Source organism: Pipra filicauda, unplaced genomic scaffold, assembly GCF_003945595.2.
Source record: "Pipra filicauda isolate LSUMZ 115617 unplaced genomic scaffold, ASM394559v2 scaffold228_size1260155_pilon, whole genome shotgun sequence".
Classification (NCBI taxonomy): Eukaryota; Metazoa; Chordata; class Aves; order Passeriformes; family Pipridae; genus Pipra; species Pipra filicauda.
In genome coordinates this window covers 1,194,665-1,213,221 of record NW_024104341.1, presented here as the reverse complement: position 1 = coordinate 1,213,221, position 18,557 = coordinate 1,194,665, and the positions used below count along the sequence as shown (strand labels likewise).

General features: G+C 39.6%; 1 protein-coding gene across 6 annotated transcripts in view; it reads left to right on the top strand.

Moving 5' to 3' along the window:
- Positions 1-1,566: 1,566 nt before the first annotated feature.
- The window catches only part of NFKB1 (nuclear factor kappa B subunit 1), a 56,883-nt gene continuing 39,892 nt past the window's right edge, over positions 1,567-18,557 (top strand). For 2 of the 6 annotated variants that reach the window (XM_027717873.2, XM_027717870.2), the window contains exons 1-3: positions 1,567-1,689; positions 13,605-13,657; positions 14,782-14,866. In XM_027717873.2, the coding sequence (XP_027573674.2) occupies positions 13,613-13,657; positions 14,782-14,866 (130 nt within the window). In that variant the 5' untranslated portion in view covers positions 1,567-1,689; positions 13,605-13,612. Of the gene's footprint in view, positions 1,690-1,950; positions 2,252-3,930; positions 5,554-13,604; positions 13,658-14,781; positions 14,867-18,557 lie in introns of those variants that run through there. The other 4 variants (XM_039381513.1, XM_027717871.2, XM_039381514.1 and 1 more) reach the window with 4 other exon arrangements.

The following is an 18,557-nucleotide window of genomic DNA, read 5'->3' as shown; positions in this document are numbered from 1 at the left end:
AGTGGCAATCCAAATAAAGGATGACTCTTTATTCATACATATGTATACGTAACCTGTATGAGATTTAAGTTCTCTTGTCAAGAGAGTAGAGACAATCCTTTACATTTCCAAGCTCTCTTTTGCAGTCTCAGCATAATTTTAAACGAGTGTATCTCTGCTCCAATCCAGACATGTGGCACTAAATGTAACATCTGAACCTACCCCCTTTCCAGGATTGAAATCGGTTACCATCTGGATAGACTAAAGTGTTCAGTAGCATAGTCTCCCTCCATGACATGACTGGATTATCTGTATAGTGTTAAACATAGGGCTGTAAGAGCTCTCTGGTAAAAATACCCCTTTCATCTTGTTCCAGTCAACAGGTGGCTTATGATTTGACCCCATTTCTTTTGAATACCTTTTTTGCCGTAGATTACAGTTCCTTGTTTCAGCAATAATCATGCACCTTGATTCCTTTATATTTTTTTTAATTTTTCTTATCAATTATGATTTTTGTTAGTCTCATTCAAGTAATTAATGAAGTTCCATGTCATGTGGCCCTAACATAACAAAATCCCCAGAGATGTGCTGCTGACTTTCTGGGCTAACATACATTAGGTGAACCATACATTAGGTGCGAGACTCTTTACTCTTAGCAAACCAGACATCTAAGATTCAGCATAAATATGTTTACACTTAAATGTTTTCCAAAATTTTTGTGTCAATTAAACGTGGCACTAGCTGACTTTCTTAAGCCTTAGTTAGATGTCTCTGGGAGACTTGGTTACTGTACTACAAACTTGGATTTTGGTATTAAGCAGTGTATTATTGATGGCTGGCACTGTTTAACAGAAGTTAAGTGACTAGAAGCCTGCTTTGCCAGCAGCTGTATAAATCCACAGAAAAATGGTGCTGTGTGGCCTGTACTCTCTGCTGATATTTTCAGGCACCAGGTGGAAATCCATTTGTAAACCTCCTTTACGAAGTGCCTGGGAAAGCCAGCCAGATGGTGGGTGAGTGGGGTTACATTCACTCTATGCACAGTCTCTCTTCCCTTCCAAAACCTTTTAAGGGTCAACCACTAAAAAACCATTGGCAGCCACCGGGTCGGGCCTGTCTCTACAGAAGAGTCGCGAATTGTCGCCGTGGGCCAAGGAACGTGGACAACGACAGGATTGCTCTTCCGGCGACGGTAACTCCCCTGGGATGAAAAGGCTCGCGTGTTTACGCGGCTTCATCCAGGCGGGAGGGCCCGTCCTCGGGAGAGGGATCTCGTGTCCGGCGAGCGGGCGAGCGGGTGAGCGGCGGGTGAGCGGCAGGCGCTGCCCTGGCTCCTTCCCCGCTGCCTCTCCGGGATGCCGCCCGGGGCGGCTCCAGCGCCCCTCCTCCTGCCCCGACGGCCGCTCGCTCCTGCTCCCGCTCCTGCCCCGCCCCGCCCGCGCGGCCCTTCGCGCTGCCGGAGCGTCAGCGGGAATTTCCAGCCAGGAAGTGCGGCGGGCCGGGGGCAGGGGCGGAGGCTGCGCAGGCCGGTGCCGCTCGGCTGCCCTGGCCGGCGGGGCGGGCGGGGAGGAGGGGGAAAGTCCGCGCGGAGCGGAGCCGGGGCGCGGGCGGCGGCACGCCGCTTACATGGCGCGGCGCTGAGGGACCCGCCGGCGGCACACCGCCACCACGACCTGGAGGACGAGGCGCCGCCAGCCCTGCCCTGCCCCGGTGAGCCCCAGGCGGCCCCTGACCCGCCGCTCGCCGCTTTCTTTCTCCGCTGTCCGTGCCTCGGCGCCCGCCTGCCGCTGGCTGCGCTCCCTGTGCCCCGCGCCAGCCCGGGCTGGGCTGGGCGGCGGCGGCAGCGCCGCGGGGAGCGCGGCAGCCCACGGAGCGGAGGTTTGCCGGCGGGAAGCGTGTCCCCGCGAACAGCCCAGCGCCTGCCACCTCGGCCCGGGCGCGGAGCTCCCGCTGGAGCGCCGGGAGGAGCTGCCGCGGGATTCGCCCGCGCTCGGCGCGGCGGCTGCGGCGAGCCGGGGGAGCGGGCGGGATGCCGGGCAGGGCTTTTCTGCTGGGGTGCTACAGGGGTCTTCCTGGCGAGGAAAGGGGTGTCTGTGACAGGCTGTCCGGTAAAGTGAAAAATTCTGAAAGCCCGACTTGTGCTGACGGCGTGGCGGGTGCTCGTAGGGTGAAGGAGGTGCTGCTCTTGTCAGTTTTGGTTTCGAAGGTGACACACGTACGTGCTCCACCTGAGACACAGCCGGGAGCGCCCGCCGGGGCACAGCATCAAAACGTGAGTTTGGTACTGGCGGCTTCGGGTGTCTTCGTCTTGGGTGGAGCCCAAGAGTGTCGCAGATAGTATTTAAAAAAGGCTGCGTTAAAAGGTAGGAAAGAGTGAGGTTTTTAAAGGTAATTTCGTAATAAGTGATGAAACTGAAAAGTTCTCATCATGAGGAGGAATATTATTAGACTGATTGGTCTGTTACACTTGACCTAAACCCCAAGAATATCCAACTTCTCATCATCACAATTTTTTTTGCCTAACGATGCTTTTTGCTTTGATGGTAACTTTGGTAAAAAAGCGCTGTTGACATTTTATGTGAACAAAAAGCGGAGTATTATTTCTGTGACACATGCTATGTGTTGTTGGGCTATTATCATAATGCAGCGTACTACTGTGTGATTTCATTCAAATAAGCGAATGTGAGTGCCTGTAAGCATTTGGGGAATAAGACTTAAGAGACAAGGGATCATCTGCTGTTTCAACTTCCTGTTTTAAAATGCTCAAAATCTTTGCTTAAGAGTAACATTTTAAAGGAAATACAGATTATTATTATTTTTAAAAGCGGTTTTAAAGTGCTGATCGTATTTGACATGTTTTGTGCTTCAGAAGTTCTCTTTTCACTTACTCTGTTCAGAGAGAAAAGTGGATGAATTCTTTGCCTTAACACCTCATGTCTTAGATTCTGTGAGGTGCTACACCACCGCTGTCAAGCTCACAGAACAGAGTTGAAAATTTAGCACTTTGATTTTATTGACATCCGGAGTCTCTGTGCTGTGTACTGTGTAGTACCAACTTTTGAAATAGCGTTTCAGTCAAAGCATTTTTACTCTTTCAGAAAAGAATGTAGCTGCCCCTTCTAGGAAAGCATTAACCAAGACGTCATTCTAAGATATCCTGTCTGCAATGTTTTGTAATCTACAGAAATGACTACAGTTTAACTGAGAAAATGAAAGATGATAAAGCAGCCTGTAACAATCCAGAAGCAGATGCTCTGTTCTGCAAACTTCTCTGGCTCAAGAATTTAGCTAACAGTTATGCTGAAATATTATTGTCAGGATCTGCCACAGTGTGTGGAGATTTCAAGGAATCTCAGTGCTGAAATCTGTGCAAGATTAGTTAAATAAGTTAATCTGAGATATTTCTTTCCACCCTTTGTAAGGAAAGAAATATCAATCAGTGATAGTCATCAAAAAATGGAGTCGTTTTCTATGCAAGGAATGAATACACTGACTAGAGATAAGAGAACAGCTTTGTATCACTTTGCATCATGTTGTATGTTTTTAAAAAACAGTGTTGTAGCAGATAAACTTCATACCTTCATTTACTTCATTCTGGCAGCACCTTGGTAATGTTTTTGTAGTGTTTATTTTGAAATCAGAAAAGTTTGCTGGAAAAAAGGTTGCTGGGAGAGAGAAAAAGAGAATCTTGGAAGAGGGTGGGAGGGTGGAAAGCAGACAGAGATATTTCACTGATGTGCACATTTGAAAATTTCCTGCTTCATTTGTTGAAAAACAGCAGTTCTAATTGTTTCTCAGTTCCTATGTATTTGACTTTAAAAATCAATTTTAATAATAAATATAAATTTGCATTTTTCCATTGAAGTGGCATTACATGAATTCAGTAGGATACCTACAAATAAATATCACTGATGCAAATTTGCTGAATAATAAATTTTTGAGTTTCCTTTTCCCAAAAACTTCCCATGCCACTGTCATATGAATACATGCAAACTCCAGAAATATGTTCAGTTAGGAATTAATGTCATTGTGCTTATTGCTGAGCCTGGAAGTACAGGAACTAAGTTTGAAGGCCTGTGAGTCTTCACTGTCAAGGGTGCTTGTATACAAAGTAGATTTTGGTCTTGAAGTTGCAAAGATACAGTGAAAGACAATATATTTTTTACTAACTTACAGTTGGTTTTCTGATGTAGTGATGATGAAATTCTGTGGTCTTCAGAGATTCTGGTTAATTCTGTGTTTTCATAGATCGCTTCAAAATAACTTGCTAAGATATTTTCGCCTGTCAGTGCTGTTTGCCAACTCTGAATTCAAAAGTACCAGTCTTAAAGAAAATTGTTACTCATTTAGGTAAGCAACTAATGAAAAGTCTAAAGTTAGCTAAAAAGTCTTTTTTCTAACAAGTTGATAGCTTTCCTTTGGTTCTCAGACAAAATAACACAGCTATTATGAAACAAAGAGGAAAGAATGTTTCAGGCGGAATGAAAAACCAGTTCCTGGTTTTGGTCACTTTTAGCTTTGACACAGGTATTTTAGAAGTGGAAGTCGTCATTTGATGTCCTCTAAATAAGCTGTGAACCTTTTAAGAAGTTCTACATTGATAAGATCATAATTATAGTTGCATTAACTGTGCCCTTAGGTCAGTCAAGCAGTAAGTTTGCATCTAACTTCAAGCACAGAAATAATTCACTGAATCTTCTTCAGTGCTTTCATTTAAACATATGTATTTTGCTGAAGCGCTGTTGACAGTTTCAAAAGTAAGGCCTTAAAAGATGTTTCAAATTATTATAGTCTCAAGGTAAAATCCTTTGTTTAGCATTTAGGTGAAGCTGACAGACCATGTGTGGGGAGGAAGCTACTATTGCTACTTACTAGCATTATTTCCCCCTTTCAGCTTCTATGTTCTTTTGAAAATCAGTGACACAGATATGGGTTTTTTCTTCATTTAAAATGCTAAACTGAAATACTTCTGTTTCATTTGTCCTCCAAGCAAATTGTTCTGGTATCAACAGGTCAAGTGCAAAGTAGGTCTGAGTTGTGTGGTGTTGGGCTTTGTTTGTGTTTTCTTTGTTTTACTTGGGTTTGGCTTTAGTTTTTTGTTTCTGCTGAAGATCATATTTCTAGCTGTTTAAAGATGGATAGATTTTAACATAAGAATGAAGTAAAAATGAAGTAAGCAGGTGATTTTTTGGTCTCATTAGTTTAGTCCAAGTGGGTTTTGTTGTGTCATAAGTTACTATAGAAAACTGAGACTGCAAGAGTTTTACCATTTCTTTGTGAAAAGCAAAAAAATAAGCCTTAGTAACCCCTTTGCATCTATAGATTTGAAAACTAGGGTATAGCTGTGACTGTGCTGGACTCAGTTTGACCTGTTTGGTTCCACTTACTGGTGTTAGTAAACTGTTTCTGTCATGTTATGTTTTCAGTGGCTGTTTGGAACTAAAAGGACGCTGAGAATCCCTTAGCTGACTTTTGTGATGGCAGTGCTAACAGCCCTTGCTATTTTCTGAGCCCTCTTCTGCTACTGTTGTTCATAAAATAGGGGACTGTCTTCAGTAAGACCCCAGAACTTGTGTAAGTGAACTTGATGATAACAGGAAACCTTATGTCAACTAGACTAATGAAATCTTGGGTTTACTTGTTACTTGGCTTCTCAGAAACACTGTTCTTCCCGTGCTCCCCTCCCACCACTCTCCCCCGCCCCCCCCAAAAAAAAAAAAAAGGAAAACTTTGCAGTTTAATATTGATGATTCATGACACTTAAGGCTTATGAAATGGGTATATGTGGCTTGTTAATTCAAACTTGACTGATGAACAACTTCTGTATGAAATAGAACTATTTGTAGAGAACATGTCAGTCTTTTTTCTGATCTGTAGGAAAAGTAACAGCATTTTAACATGATATTCAGTTTAGTTCAAGTAGTAGTAACACCCCATGTGGCTAAAATGCAGTGTAGTTACTAGAACTGTTTTGCTGTGTTGAACCTCAGTATTTTTACATATACTTAGCATTATACATGTACCAGAATATACTTGCCATATATTTGAATACTGTTTATTCCTTTGGTTTAAGTTGCTTTGAATATGTTTTAACAAAAACATTCTAACTTTATTCCAACAATATCATGGAAAAACAGTTTATATGTTTATGGCATTTTAGTGTTTCCTCTTGACATACTGGTTCACTACTTTGATACTTGGGAAAGGAATGAAACGAAAGTTCTGTTTGCACAGATAGTTAATAGAGCAACCATTCAGGTAGTCCAGTTACTCTTTGCCAATTGAATTTTCTTATGCTATGATTTTTTTTTCTTCAAATAATAATAAATTTGCTGTAATAAATTTGATTCTAGATTTTGAATCATAAAATAATTTTGCACCCAGCAATTCTGAGTTAGAGCATCACACTTCTGAAATCTCTTAAATATTTGTGATTGATTTAATTTCCTAAATATTTTGTAGTTTTTCTACTGTTGTCAAATAATGCATCTGCTCACAACTAAAAATATTTGAAAAATTTAAATTCAACAATTTTTAAATTTTAAAAATACACAGAGACAACTGCCAGGTCCCACCCAACAGGAAATAATAAACAGGCTTAATTATTAAGAAGAGGAGGCAATTTGTGTTGTTATATTAGAAAAACAAACAGTGTCATTTAGGGTTATGTAGTGTTATTGCAAATGCAACAGTCTATAAGATTGTTAACAGGATAAGAAAAAGTCTGCAGAGGAAAGTAGAATCTTTGATAAAAATGTCTCTCTGCACAAACTTTTCCTTACTTGCATACTGAGAAATTACACTCAAATCTTTATTGAACGATTACACGTCTTTGTAGTACCTGAAGGAATGTAAAAATACAACTTCCTTTTGCTGCTTTAGCGGAAATTGAGCACTGTTGAGTTGTATACTGAGAATACAGTTTCCTTAAAACAGCTCCCTTCAGCCCCAGGTATTGAAGTCATAGATGGGAGAAGAAATAGTAGTAAACATATAACATTTAAAGGCAAATTTCAAATCTGTTTCATTACTGAGTTAAAACTTCTTCAAAATAACATAGTCGATGGGGCTTCTTGTCAACCTGAGCAAGTTAGCAATCTCTTCTTGTGTTTAGCATGTTTTTCTTTCCCATTTGTGCTAAAGATATTTATGCCAATATTGTGGGTGACAGTATGCATGATGTTACCTTATATTTTGGTTCTATTTACTTCATATAATACATAATACTTTAGTTGTTTATCACCTCTTACTTTGAATAAAATGGTTTCTGCTCTGGAGCTGTACTTCTGGCATTCTGGGAAAAATAACTGAGTTCAAAGGAAATGAAGTGCTGGATGAATTGAAGAGGTGGCCAGAAGCAGGGTGAAAAGGCCATGCATTGAAAAGGAGTGGGCAGTGTCGTGACTTTGAAGGGACTGTGGTGGTGAAGGCTTGAGACTAAACAGCTTGGATCAGTATCTCAGATCTGTCAGGGCAGCATGCTCTGGCCTCTAGCCAAAATCATCTCAGCAGCTCTTGTCCTCCTTCCCTCACTGACCTAGCAATTCCAAGTCTCTATTGCACAATACTTTTTCCCAGCATCTCTGTTTGGGAAATTTTGGTCTCTAGAACAATTGTCTCTATACAGGTACAGATTATGTTTTGCAAAGGGTAGGAGAGTGAGGCTCAAGGATAAATAGTTGCCACTTAAAGTTAAGTAAACAATGCCAGGTAAAAGACATGGTAGAGACTGTACAATACAGCAGTTACTGTTTCTACCTCAGTATTTCTAGGTGCTGTTCCTAAAAACATAGTTCTCTGCAGTCACATAGTCTGCCATGTTTTATAGCCCTGATGTAGCAAAAATATACATTCAATATAATATATAAAGCACGAATGTCTTTGCTTTTTTTTCATCCTCATTCCTCTCTATTTTTAGTAAGCAAAATAAACAGGCTAAGAACATAACCACAGTGGATTTCATTACTTTCATTCAGTGTTCAGTTAAGTTTATTTTTAACAGGTAAATTACAATGAAAGCCAAGTTAAAGAGAAAAAGCACTGCTAGAATACTTTCAGGAAGTATTGTTCTTTCTGTATATCAGGTCAGTTGAAGTATAGTAGTTGAGTTTCTCACCTTGAGGCTTGCTTTCTGAATCCCAGCCTTGAAAGGTGAGAACAGGTTGATGTAAAACATCTCGGAAAGTAAGCGATGAATGTTCTTCAATGAAGAAATTTATTTAAACCATCAGACTAATTCCAGTTCACAAGTGCAATGGAGTGGGTAATAAAGATCATGATTGCCAGCAGTGTGCCCAGGTGGCCAAGAAGGCCAATGGCATCCTGGCCTGGATCAGGAACAGTGTGGCCAGCAGGAGCAGGGAAGTGATCCTTCCCCTGTACTCTGCGTTGGTGAGGCCACACCTTGAGTATTGTGTTCAGCACTGGGTCCCTCAGTTCAGGAAGGATATTGAGGTGCTGGAGCGGGTCCAGAGAAGAGCAACGAAACTGGTGAAGGGACTTGAGCACAAGTCCTATGAGGAGAGGCTGAGGGAGCTGGGACTGTTTAGTCTGGAGAAGAGAAGGCTCAGAGGTGACCTCATCACTCTCTTCAACTACCTGAAGGGAGGTTGTAGCCAGGCGGGGGTTGGTCTCTTCTCCCAGGCAACCAACAGTAGGACAAGGGGACATGGGCTCAAGCTCTGCCAGGGGAGGTTTAGGTTAGATGTTAGGAAGAAATTCTTTACAGAGAGGGTTATCAGGCATTGGAACGGCCTACCCAGAGAGGTGGTGGATTCACCATCCCTGGAGGTTTTTAAAAAGAGATTGGACGTGGCCCTTAGTGCCATGATATAGTAATTGGAGTTGGATCAGGGGTTGGACTTGATGATCTTGGAGGTCTTTTCCAACCCAATCTATTCTATGATTCTATGATTGTCTGTAGAAAGGTAATAGGAAGTCCCATTCCAAGTTTGTAGGGATTTTATTGGATGCTGGTATCAAAGAGGACAAGGGTTTACCTCATGCTTTAAATTCAGGCTGGAAAGTTGAAGAGAAGTAGAGGGAAGGATCTGGACTCTGATAAGTCAGGAGGGCTGAAAAAAATTGGATAGGGAAAGTTGTCTTGGTTTTTAAAAGGTGAACACAATGCATGCTGGAGAACAGGGAAGAGCTCTGAAATCAAATTATTGGGATAAACAGCAATGAGAATTCTTGTTCCTGGATGAGAGCATTCCTATGTTAATTATGTTGTTTCCATTTTAAATGCCTGATCCTTTTGAAGCTTTAAAACAATTATTCAGAATGCAATAAATGAAGTCATGTTCTTCCAGCTATGCCTACTTGTACCTTGTGCCATTTGGTTACTGAGGAGAGGAGTGATGGCGAAGTTACTGCCATTCTATTTGCTTGGTTGTTTGGTGCAACCCCATTGTCTTCCATATATATGGAATGTATGTATGTACAACTTCCTAGTTGATGGGTTTTTTCTCCCTTTTTAAACCTTTTTCAAAGTGGCAATTGACCTGCTGTGAGGAGAAAGGAATACTGCACATGTACGCATATGCACACACGTACACACCCTCAGTATGTACAGCTGTGTGGTTTTGGGCAAGTTTAGCTGGATTTTACATTTTCCCATTGCACTAGGAGCTAAATGAAGTTGCTTCACCGCCTTTAAATTTTCACACTTAAAAATACTGTGAATTGAAATGTTTTGTTTCCTGAGCCTTGTTATCTGAAAGACTTCAGACAATCTCCAGGGTGGAGACTGCTGTGGTTGCCTGTGGTCTGCAGATGTTGGGGCATTTTTTTATTGTAGATGCAAGTGTGCAATACAACTTGTGGGAATTGGAGATTATGCAGGAAGTGGGCATATATAATAACATGAACTTCCACAAAACAATTTTAATTGAGTCATCTTCCAATGAGAGAGAGGTGGCAGTCTCTGCCTCATAGAGGTGGCAGCTCATGTAGGGAGAGAATGAACAAAGCTACACGAGGTAGATGCTAATCTTACCATTTGATGCATGTAGGAAAGGAGTGCAGAAATGGAGCAGTAAGGGGAGAGGCCAATTAAAAGTCACACAATTAATGCTAGGGACTGTTTTTCTGCAAGCGTCTTTTTCACTTTTTGATCGTTATCAACTCTGGATTTGCACCAATTTTCGTGTAAGAAGAGGAAGTGTGGAGATTCGTTAACTAAATAAATCCTAAGGAAACAAGTTCTAGTTTGGAGGTAGGGGTCCCAGAACATCTTTGTTGTTTTTTTGGCTTTGAAGAGGACAAAACAGTGAAACTGAGGGTATTTTCAGTCATTTAGAAGGGTCATTTGAAACTGCTGGGTTAATCTTTGTCTAGGCCCTGAAAAGGCAATCAAGTGTCAGTTCACATACACAAAGATGTATATTTGCACATCTAAATCATAATCTGTTTATAATAAACTAGTTTAGCATTCAGGCCTGAGAGAAAATCTTTAACCTTCCCCCTCCAAACACTGCAGCTGACTGTTGAACACGAAAGATCTCAAGTAACAGCAGCCTGTGCTGTTGATGCAAGAGAGACTGTGTTTAACACCTGGTTAGACATTCATTAGTACATACCCGCAATATGTAGGTAGTTGCTTTGCTGCTTCCAATTGTAATGTTCATAGAATCATAGAATAGTTTGGGTTGGAAGGGACCTCAAGGATCATCTAGTTCTAACCCCCCTGCATCATAGGCAGGGACACCTCCCACTAGACCAGATTGCTCAAAGCCTATCCAACCTGGCCTTGAACACTTCCAGGGCTGGGGCATCCACACCTTCTCTGAGCAAACTGTGCCAGTGTCTCACCACCCTCCTAAGTGAAGAATTTATTCCTTCTATCTGATGTAAACCTGGTTTAAAACCATTTCCCCTTGCCTCATCACTACATACCCTCGTAAAAAGTCCTCTCCAGCTTTCCTGTAGACCCTCTCTAGGTACTTGGAAGGTGCTGTAAGGTCTCCCTGGAGTCTTCTCCAGGGTGAACAGCTGCAACCCTCTCAGCTGGTCTGCAGAGCAGAGGTGTCCCAGCCCTGTGAGCATCTTTGTGACCCTCCCTTGGACTTGCTCCAACATGTCCATGTCCTTCTTGTGCTGAGGACCCCAGAGCTGAATGTAGTACTGCAGTGGGGACATATGTAATAGTTTCTGTTTTCCTGTCATGACATTGTTCACTGCATCAGCTAAAAAGGCAGAAATTACTGCATTCATAAGGTGAAATTCAGATAGACATAGATTTTATTTCTGTATGGATTTTAATTTTTACATCAAAGTACCTAAAATGAAAAGTTTTCAGAAATACTGCCTCTGCGATATTTTTCCGCTTTGTTGGAAAGTCATGTAATGTAGAACTGTAGATGTGACCAGGAAGCATAGCAGATGTGAGAACTGCTGTTCTCACAGAGTTCTGCTGCAGGGAGAGTGGTGCAGTCTGAGAAACTAGAATAGGGCAAAGGCAATAGAACATACTGTTAAATTTGTCCTATTGGGCTTGCAGAAGAAGCTGTGCGATGCTTGCTTTGGAAGTTTTGCAAATTATACATTTAGCAAACAGGCAAGTAGGCAGATGCTATTCACATTAGCTCCTCAGAATATTTTTTTTTGAACAAGGACATTTGCTGTGTTGTCTGGGTAGGTATTTTTGAACACAGTTTTGCATATGTGACTCATGAAATAGTAAGTGTTTAAATCTGAGATCACAAAACAAGACCAGTTTTTATTCTGTTTATGCAGAAGAAACATGGCATTTGTACTCAGTTACCTAAGCAGGGTGCATCAACAGGGTTAGTATTTTCTGATGCTTTGTAAATAATGTTGGCTATTGAGATATTCAGATTGTTTTCTGTAATACTGACACTTTTCACTGGGAACTGTTTGACAAAAACTAAATTACAGTTGTTTCAGTGATTTCAGTATGTCAGTTGGCAATGATGATTATTTTATTTCTATGGAACAGAAGTCAAACAAAAACATCTTAGCAAATTTTGTTGTATGCTGAGGGGTTTTTATGCATTCTATGTCAACTTTGTCCATAAAGATTAATAATAACGATAACAGGTTGTTGATGAAAATAATGTTTTGTGAATGTGCCTGTGAAATAATGTGATTGACTGGTATTTTTCATATTGCTCAAATCCTGATGTGTTGGGTGATAAAGTACAGCATGGGTGACATTGGCTGCTTGTTCTATCTGTTACTAATTTTTGGCTGAAATCTTATGACCAGTTATTTGATGTTTGCTCAAATACTACAAATAAATATTACCCAGTAAATATTTCTCTCTAAAACTGAATTATGGTCAGGTGTGTACTTTTTACTTTGTAGAGTCAAAAATAATTTTATCCACATGAACCTCCTTTTCCTGAAAGTCATCTGTGTATTAAGTATTTCTCTATTTCTCTATTTTATTTTTTTTTCCCATTTTCTAGTTTGTGTGGGATGGGTGCCTATATGTTGGCTTTGGAGCTTGTTAATGAGCTGAGTCTCCATCAAAGTGAAGTACCTAAGTATTCCAATTTTCATATTGATACTTGCCTTTCTAGTTGCTGTAGAAGGTACATGGTGACTCAGTTTTTCTTTACTGATTTACTGATCGTTTGCAACTCTCCTTCCTAGTGCAATAGTTTTCATAGTTCACTTTGCTTTGCTGGAAAACGTGGCTCATGTTCATTGTGGTGGAATATGAGGGCCAGTGACATGTTTCTGACTTCTGTTAGTTATTAACCTTATTTAGTGTCTGCTTGCATGCAGACATGAGCCTCTTGACATAGTCATACAGTTATTTTCAGATGTTCCCTTGAAGAGCCTTATTTAGTGAGATCAACATAGGTGAAATTAAAATTCTTTCAGTAACATCTACATTAGAGGAAATAACACTAATATTTTCTAATAGACCTTATAAATTCCTAAGCAAATTCACAGGCTCTGCTCCTGGCCCTTCACTACTGGCCCCTGAAAAACTAAGCTATCCTAAACTTTCCCAGTGTCCAGCATTTACATGTAAACCTATGACAGAGGGTTGGGAATGCTGTACATCCATAATTGTCATTGTCAGCACTCTGTCGTTGTGGGTGCTAAGCACTTGTGGACTGCTGGAATTAATGGTGTCCAAAATTAGTCAATATTTGACTCCTGTTTGTATTTATAAAATGTAAAAAATATTGGATGTTCTTCCTTGGGTATCTTTGTCTTGCATTTAGCAATACTTCACAAGAAAACCGTTCTGGTTCATTCATGAATGCTCAGAATGCTCTTTTTATTGTGTAAGAATGCAGAGTCCTGCTTTTGCTAGAGTATGGTAATGATTTTGCCTAAAGTCTTAATTACAGAATAGTCAGAGGAAAGACAGAAACTAATTAATTCCTGAAGAAATTTTGACTTCAGGACTTAAATATTAATTTTTAGTTACTTGAGAGCATGCAGTGGAAAATCCCAGCTGTAACCTATCCTGTCCTTACATTGTCCCTTCCAAATCCTGAGGAATTTTGAAAGTATTTTAAAAATCATAATGTGATGAGTAAAATAAGAAGTTTCAGAGATGGGGCTTTTAACATTTTCTAGGTTTCTCTACTGCTGTACATTGAAAAAAAAAATAGAGTTTTAATCATGGTTTTGTGTTTCAGGACTTAAAATGGCAGGAGAAGATTCCTATATTATGGGAGTATCTGATCCTCAAGTAAGTGGATTTGTATGTTTTCAGTATACCTGTATCCTCTTCTAGCTCTCTGTTTAGGTTTTATCTCATACTGTCCTGTCATTTTCTAGGCTTAACAACATGGACATATCAAAGCATTTTGCACTGAAGAAGTCAGATTTGGGGAAATCTAGTTTTTTTTTCCCTAAGGTGATTTTTATGTGATCTGTAAAGTGCCTTGCCACTAGTTAAATGGTTGAAATGTAAAGGAAAGCTAGACCTGCTGAAATAAGCATTTGGAAAAATTATTTATTTTTATGCCCTGCCTGCCTGTGACACTTACTGTGAAGTTTCTGCTGTGGTAGACAGTGGACTTTTTCTGAAAATAAAACCCCTTATGCCATAGAAGGTCTTTTTGTGTAATTTTTTATGATATTTGCATTGACATAGATGAGTAAAATGTTCCTTCACTCATACAGATTGGTAGGCATAACTCTTATCAGGTCTTCCTGATCTCATTAGATCTGAACTGTGAAAATGGTGCTTGGGTGAAAAGTTTAAAGAAAGAACAGATCATTTCTACTCACCCTAATTTTCAAAGAGCAAGTACTTTCTCCTTTATGCTTGCTCCACTTTGGAAGTAGATTTATACCTGACAACAATTACAGTGAGTTAAAGATATGTCAGTGTTAAAAAAAAAAATAAATTAAACTTTAACCTGGGTATACTGTTTCTTGCATTAGACCTTGTCAATATATTTACATAAGGAATGTAGTCTGGTGAGGTTTAATCAGAGAAGTGAAAATGAAAACTCACAGGTTCTCAGCAAGGCCTTGGGCAAGACATCTAGTGTCAGATTTTCAAAATTTACTGTATAAGCTCTTTTGAATATATAGTTGTTAGCGCATGTAAGCAAAATGCACGTTTACAAACTGTGCTGAGGTCGGTGCGGTCTCATGATAGTGGTGGAACTTGGGGCAGTGCTATCAGCTCTACTTGCACTGCTGTTGCCAGTAAAAATAAATTAGCTATAAGATGTTCATGTAATTCAACAAAGTGTTTGCAGTCTCAATATCTGCAGAGAACTTTGAAATTCTTTGCTGATAGATGCTTTATGCAATTATGTATACATGTAGTAATGAAGAGTATATTTTCTTTCAATGTAGATGTTTGCAATGGATCAGTTCATGGGAATGAATGCATTATTTAATAGTACAAATTACATCCCTTCAGACTTACCAATCCGAACAGGTAAGAACCATTAGTATTTAATGGTGCTGTTGTCCTGCTGATTATTCCTGTTTGTTTCCTTTTGTAAAGTTCTTTTCAGAGGCTTTTTTTTTTCAGTCTTTCATAATACTAGATTGCAAAGTTGTCAACTAGATTTTTTTTTTACATCTTTTTGCATCTCTTTCTTACCCACATGAAACTTTCAGCAGTGAGGCAAATCTGATTCTCTTTTGGCTTGTACAGAAACTGAAAGTTTCAACAAGTTTCCCAGCTCAAACCAGAACAGTGACCAAAGAGCTTTGAGTGATCTGATTTTATGAATTATTTTGTATTGGGTTTTTTCTAAATTTGTGCCTTCGGTGACCTACCTGTTTATATTGCCAGGTTGCACGTCTTTTCCTTTTGAACACTTTCAGTTGTTGTAGTAGTTCTTAAGGTGTTTGTTTTTCACTAGTAAAATGTAGAGAATATTAACTTCCTGTGTTTTTCCTTCTCTGTGACTTCTCTGTTTCCTGTAAAGTGGCAGTGTGGTATAAGAAGTACCTGACAATTTCCTGAATAATAACACTCGTTTAAAAGTTCAGAGTCAAATTTTGCAACAAACTGCTGAAAATAAACAAATAGCATTCTGCAGAGGTCTGATATGCAGCTCTTACAGTATGGTTCAAGAACAGTAATAACAAATACAAGCCCATTGTAGCTCAGTCAGTATTAACTGCTTGATCAACCTTAGTCTGGTTTTGCTTATTAAATTTCTATATTAATATTACTTCTTGCATGAATTGGGAAAATTCTTTTTTCCTGCTTAGTTTATTGGAATAGCTGATATGAAAGGAAGAAGGAAATAAAATTTTATTTAAGCTTATGTGGGTTTTTTTCAATATATATATCTCCAATATAGCTATTAATGTCTTTTAACAGGACAAGTTTCTGTTGTTATCTATTTGACTGTTGTATCAGGATGTAGCTAGTATCTTCTGTATTACAAATTACTTTTGTTTGTTGAAAGTGAAAACCACTTCTGCTTGCAATATTTGATACACTTGACAGCAGTGAAGGTATAAAGGGTAAAATGAAATAAACATTTAGCATTTTCCTTTGTAGGGAAAATTCCACCCTGAAATAACAATAAATGCTGACTTTAAAATAAAAATGAAGGCATGCTTACTGTTTTAGTGTTTCCTTGATTGAACCATGCTTTACTTTTCTGGACTGAGTAGCAGGAAGAAAGGATCAAGAAACTCATATGGTACACATAATTTTGTTTCAAGATACAATGTTCTGATGAGCAAAGCTCTTGACGAATATGGACAAACATCCAACAAATAATTGTTGCAATCATTTGTTTGCAATGTGGTTTTATTAAGACAGATAAAATTATTCTCTAAGACTCATCTGTGTAGGATTAAATAGCTTTTGCATTGTATACCAAGAGATTTTTTTCGCTGTCTTCCCAGAGTTTCTGTGGAACAAATAAGGTTATGGAAATTTCCCCATAAGGAGCTCTCTTACATGTACCTTTTAAGTGTACTCTATACCCCTCATGCCAGATCATTCCTTCCATACCAATTATTCATTTATATAAAACTTACTTCCAGGTATCTATGTCCTGTCTAAAGTAGAAAACAGGTGTTTTCAAAACCGTGTCAGGGAGTCAAGGATTCATTGAGTTCTGCAGTCACAGAAAACTCTTACTGAGCTAAGTCTAGTTTAGTCCTTAATTTACAAAATTGCTTAGAAAAAGGCCTTTTTTTTATATGTGCCACTGCTCTTGTCTACTGCTGCACTATAGCTGCTTAGTTCCCTGTATACAAAATAGGATTCAGTTAAGAATCCTGCATTTCAGATTATTGCAAACAAAAAGTTAAGATTTAGAAAAGCTTGACAGCATCTAATGATGCCATAGTCAGTTTGCTTCTTGAGTAGTATCACTGTATTGCTTACTTCCTCCCCTGCTTAAAACTATGCCGTGTTGTTATTATGGACTAACTTTTCAGTTGTAAGATAATATAATAATTTATTTAATCTGCTTCAGTGGTTTCCAAGCAGGGACTAATTAATGATATCTTTCTACACAGCGAGGTTAGTTAAAAATTCATGTGGGATTTTCCAGGAATACTTCAGCTGAGATATGGAAAGAGTGAAATAAATGTTCTAAAAGGTTTTTTTCTAGGACGGTTGTATGATCTTTCAGTCTGTGCATTCATAAATGCACAGTGTCAGACCTATTACATTGGCAGACAGGTTTAATATATAACCATGGATTGCCATATCATGCCAGTGTACCTGAATCAACAAATAGCTAGGGAATTTGGGGACTTTCTGATGATAAACATTCTGCTGTTAATGTTAATATTTACAGTAATAGTAGAAAACCTTTGAGATGTTGGGACAATGATTTTCTCAATGACATTGTTAGTTCTCAAGTGTCTTTGCTCACTTCTTTTTCTCTCTCATGTATGCCAGCTTTAAATAAAAATTAGGATTTGTTATTTTATCTCTAAAGCTGTAGAAGATAATTACGTGGTTCAAGTTCTACATTTGCATCTATGTCTAGAAAGAGTAGTCTCTGTGTGCATTTGGTGGAAAAGAGATGGATCTATAACAAGTGCCATAACAGTGCAAGTTACAGGATGGAGCTGTGTGTTTGAAACAACACCACCAGCACAGCCAGTATGTCACAAAGTCAGCCTCTTCTTTGGCTCATTGGGAAGTATCCTGCCTTTCAGAGTTAGGTACTGAACCTCAGTGGCATCAGGGATGGAGGGAGCATTATCCATGGCATGTTTAGACAGTGTGAAAGCAGATACACATCAATGGGATGTCCATTGTGTAGTGGAGAGACAAAGCGATGCCTTATGTTGGAGAGGAAATGGGCAGAGTTGTGGGCAAAGTGGTTTATAATTTGGGATGTTTCTTACTTGCTCCTGATTATACAAAGTCATCTACAACCATGGAACACAGCAATCCGTGTGCCAGTTAGAGGTGGTTCCAGGAACTGGTTAATTGTTTTGTGTTCTAGGGGCTCTGATCTAACTAGCTCTCGGCATTAAGTGGTGTGTTTTTAAACCTTTGAAGTTGAAGCAGGGCCATCAGGAGCTGAACATTATTGCCTGGAGTCTGCTAAAATTAGTTTTCTGGTATTTCTTTAACCTCCTCTGTCCAACTCTGTGTGATGCTTGCTGTTCAGAAATGAGAAGGGCATAGAGGGAAAAAGAAGGTGCTTAAAAAAACTTTATTTCATATTTTTTCAGGGAGAGATACAGTTAGAGATTCAAGGAAGCCCAACCATTACCAAAACCGAAATGGGTGTTCCTTTTCCCTGTCCCAGGCAGTGGCCCTAGCCCTCAGAAGCTTGAACAGACTTGCATACTGTTTCTGGTGTTCTTTCTAGATCTTCTGTGCTTGTGTTTTGAAGAGTGAAGTGAGGGAAGAGGTTAAGCAAAGCGCATGTGCTGCTTGCTTTAAACATCATGCTTTGAACACTGAAGAGTTGAGATTGGAGAGTGTGTTCTTGTGCAGGTGAATCCCTGACAGGGAGGACGTGCAAATGCTACAACAGGCGTTCAGGAAGGATAAGGCACTAGGTCTTGAGTCTGAGCTTTTAGCAGCAAGGTACCAGTGCCAGGATGGACACAAGAGGGTTGGTGTAGGATTTAACAATCAAAACCTAGAGGCCGTGAGTGTTTTCATCCATGTCCATTCTATAACA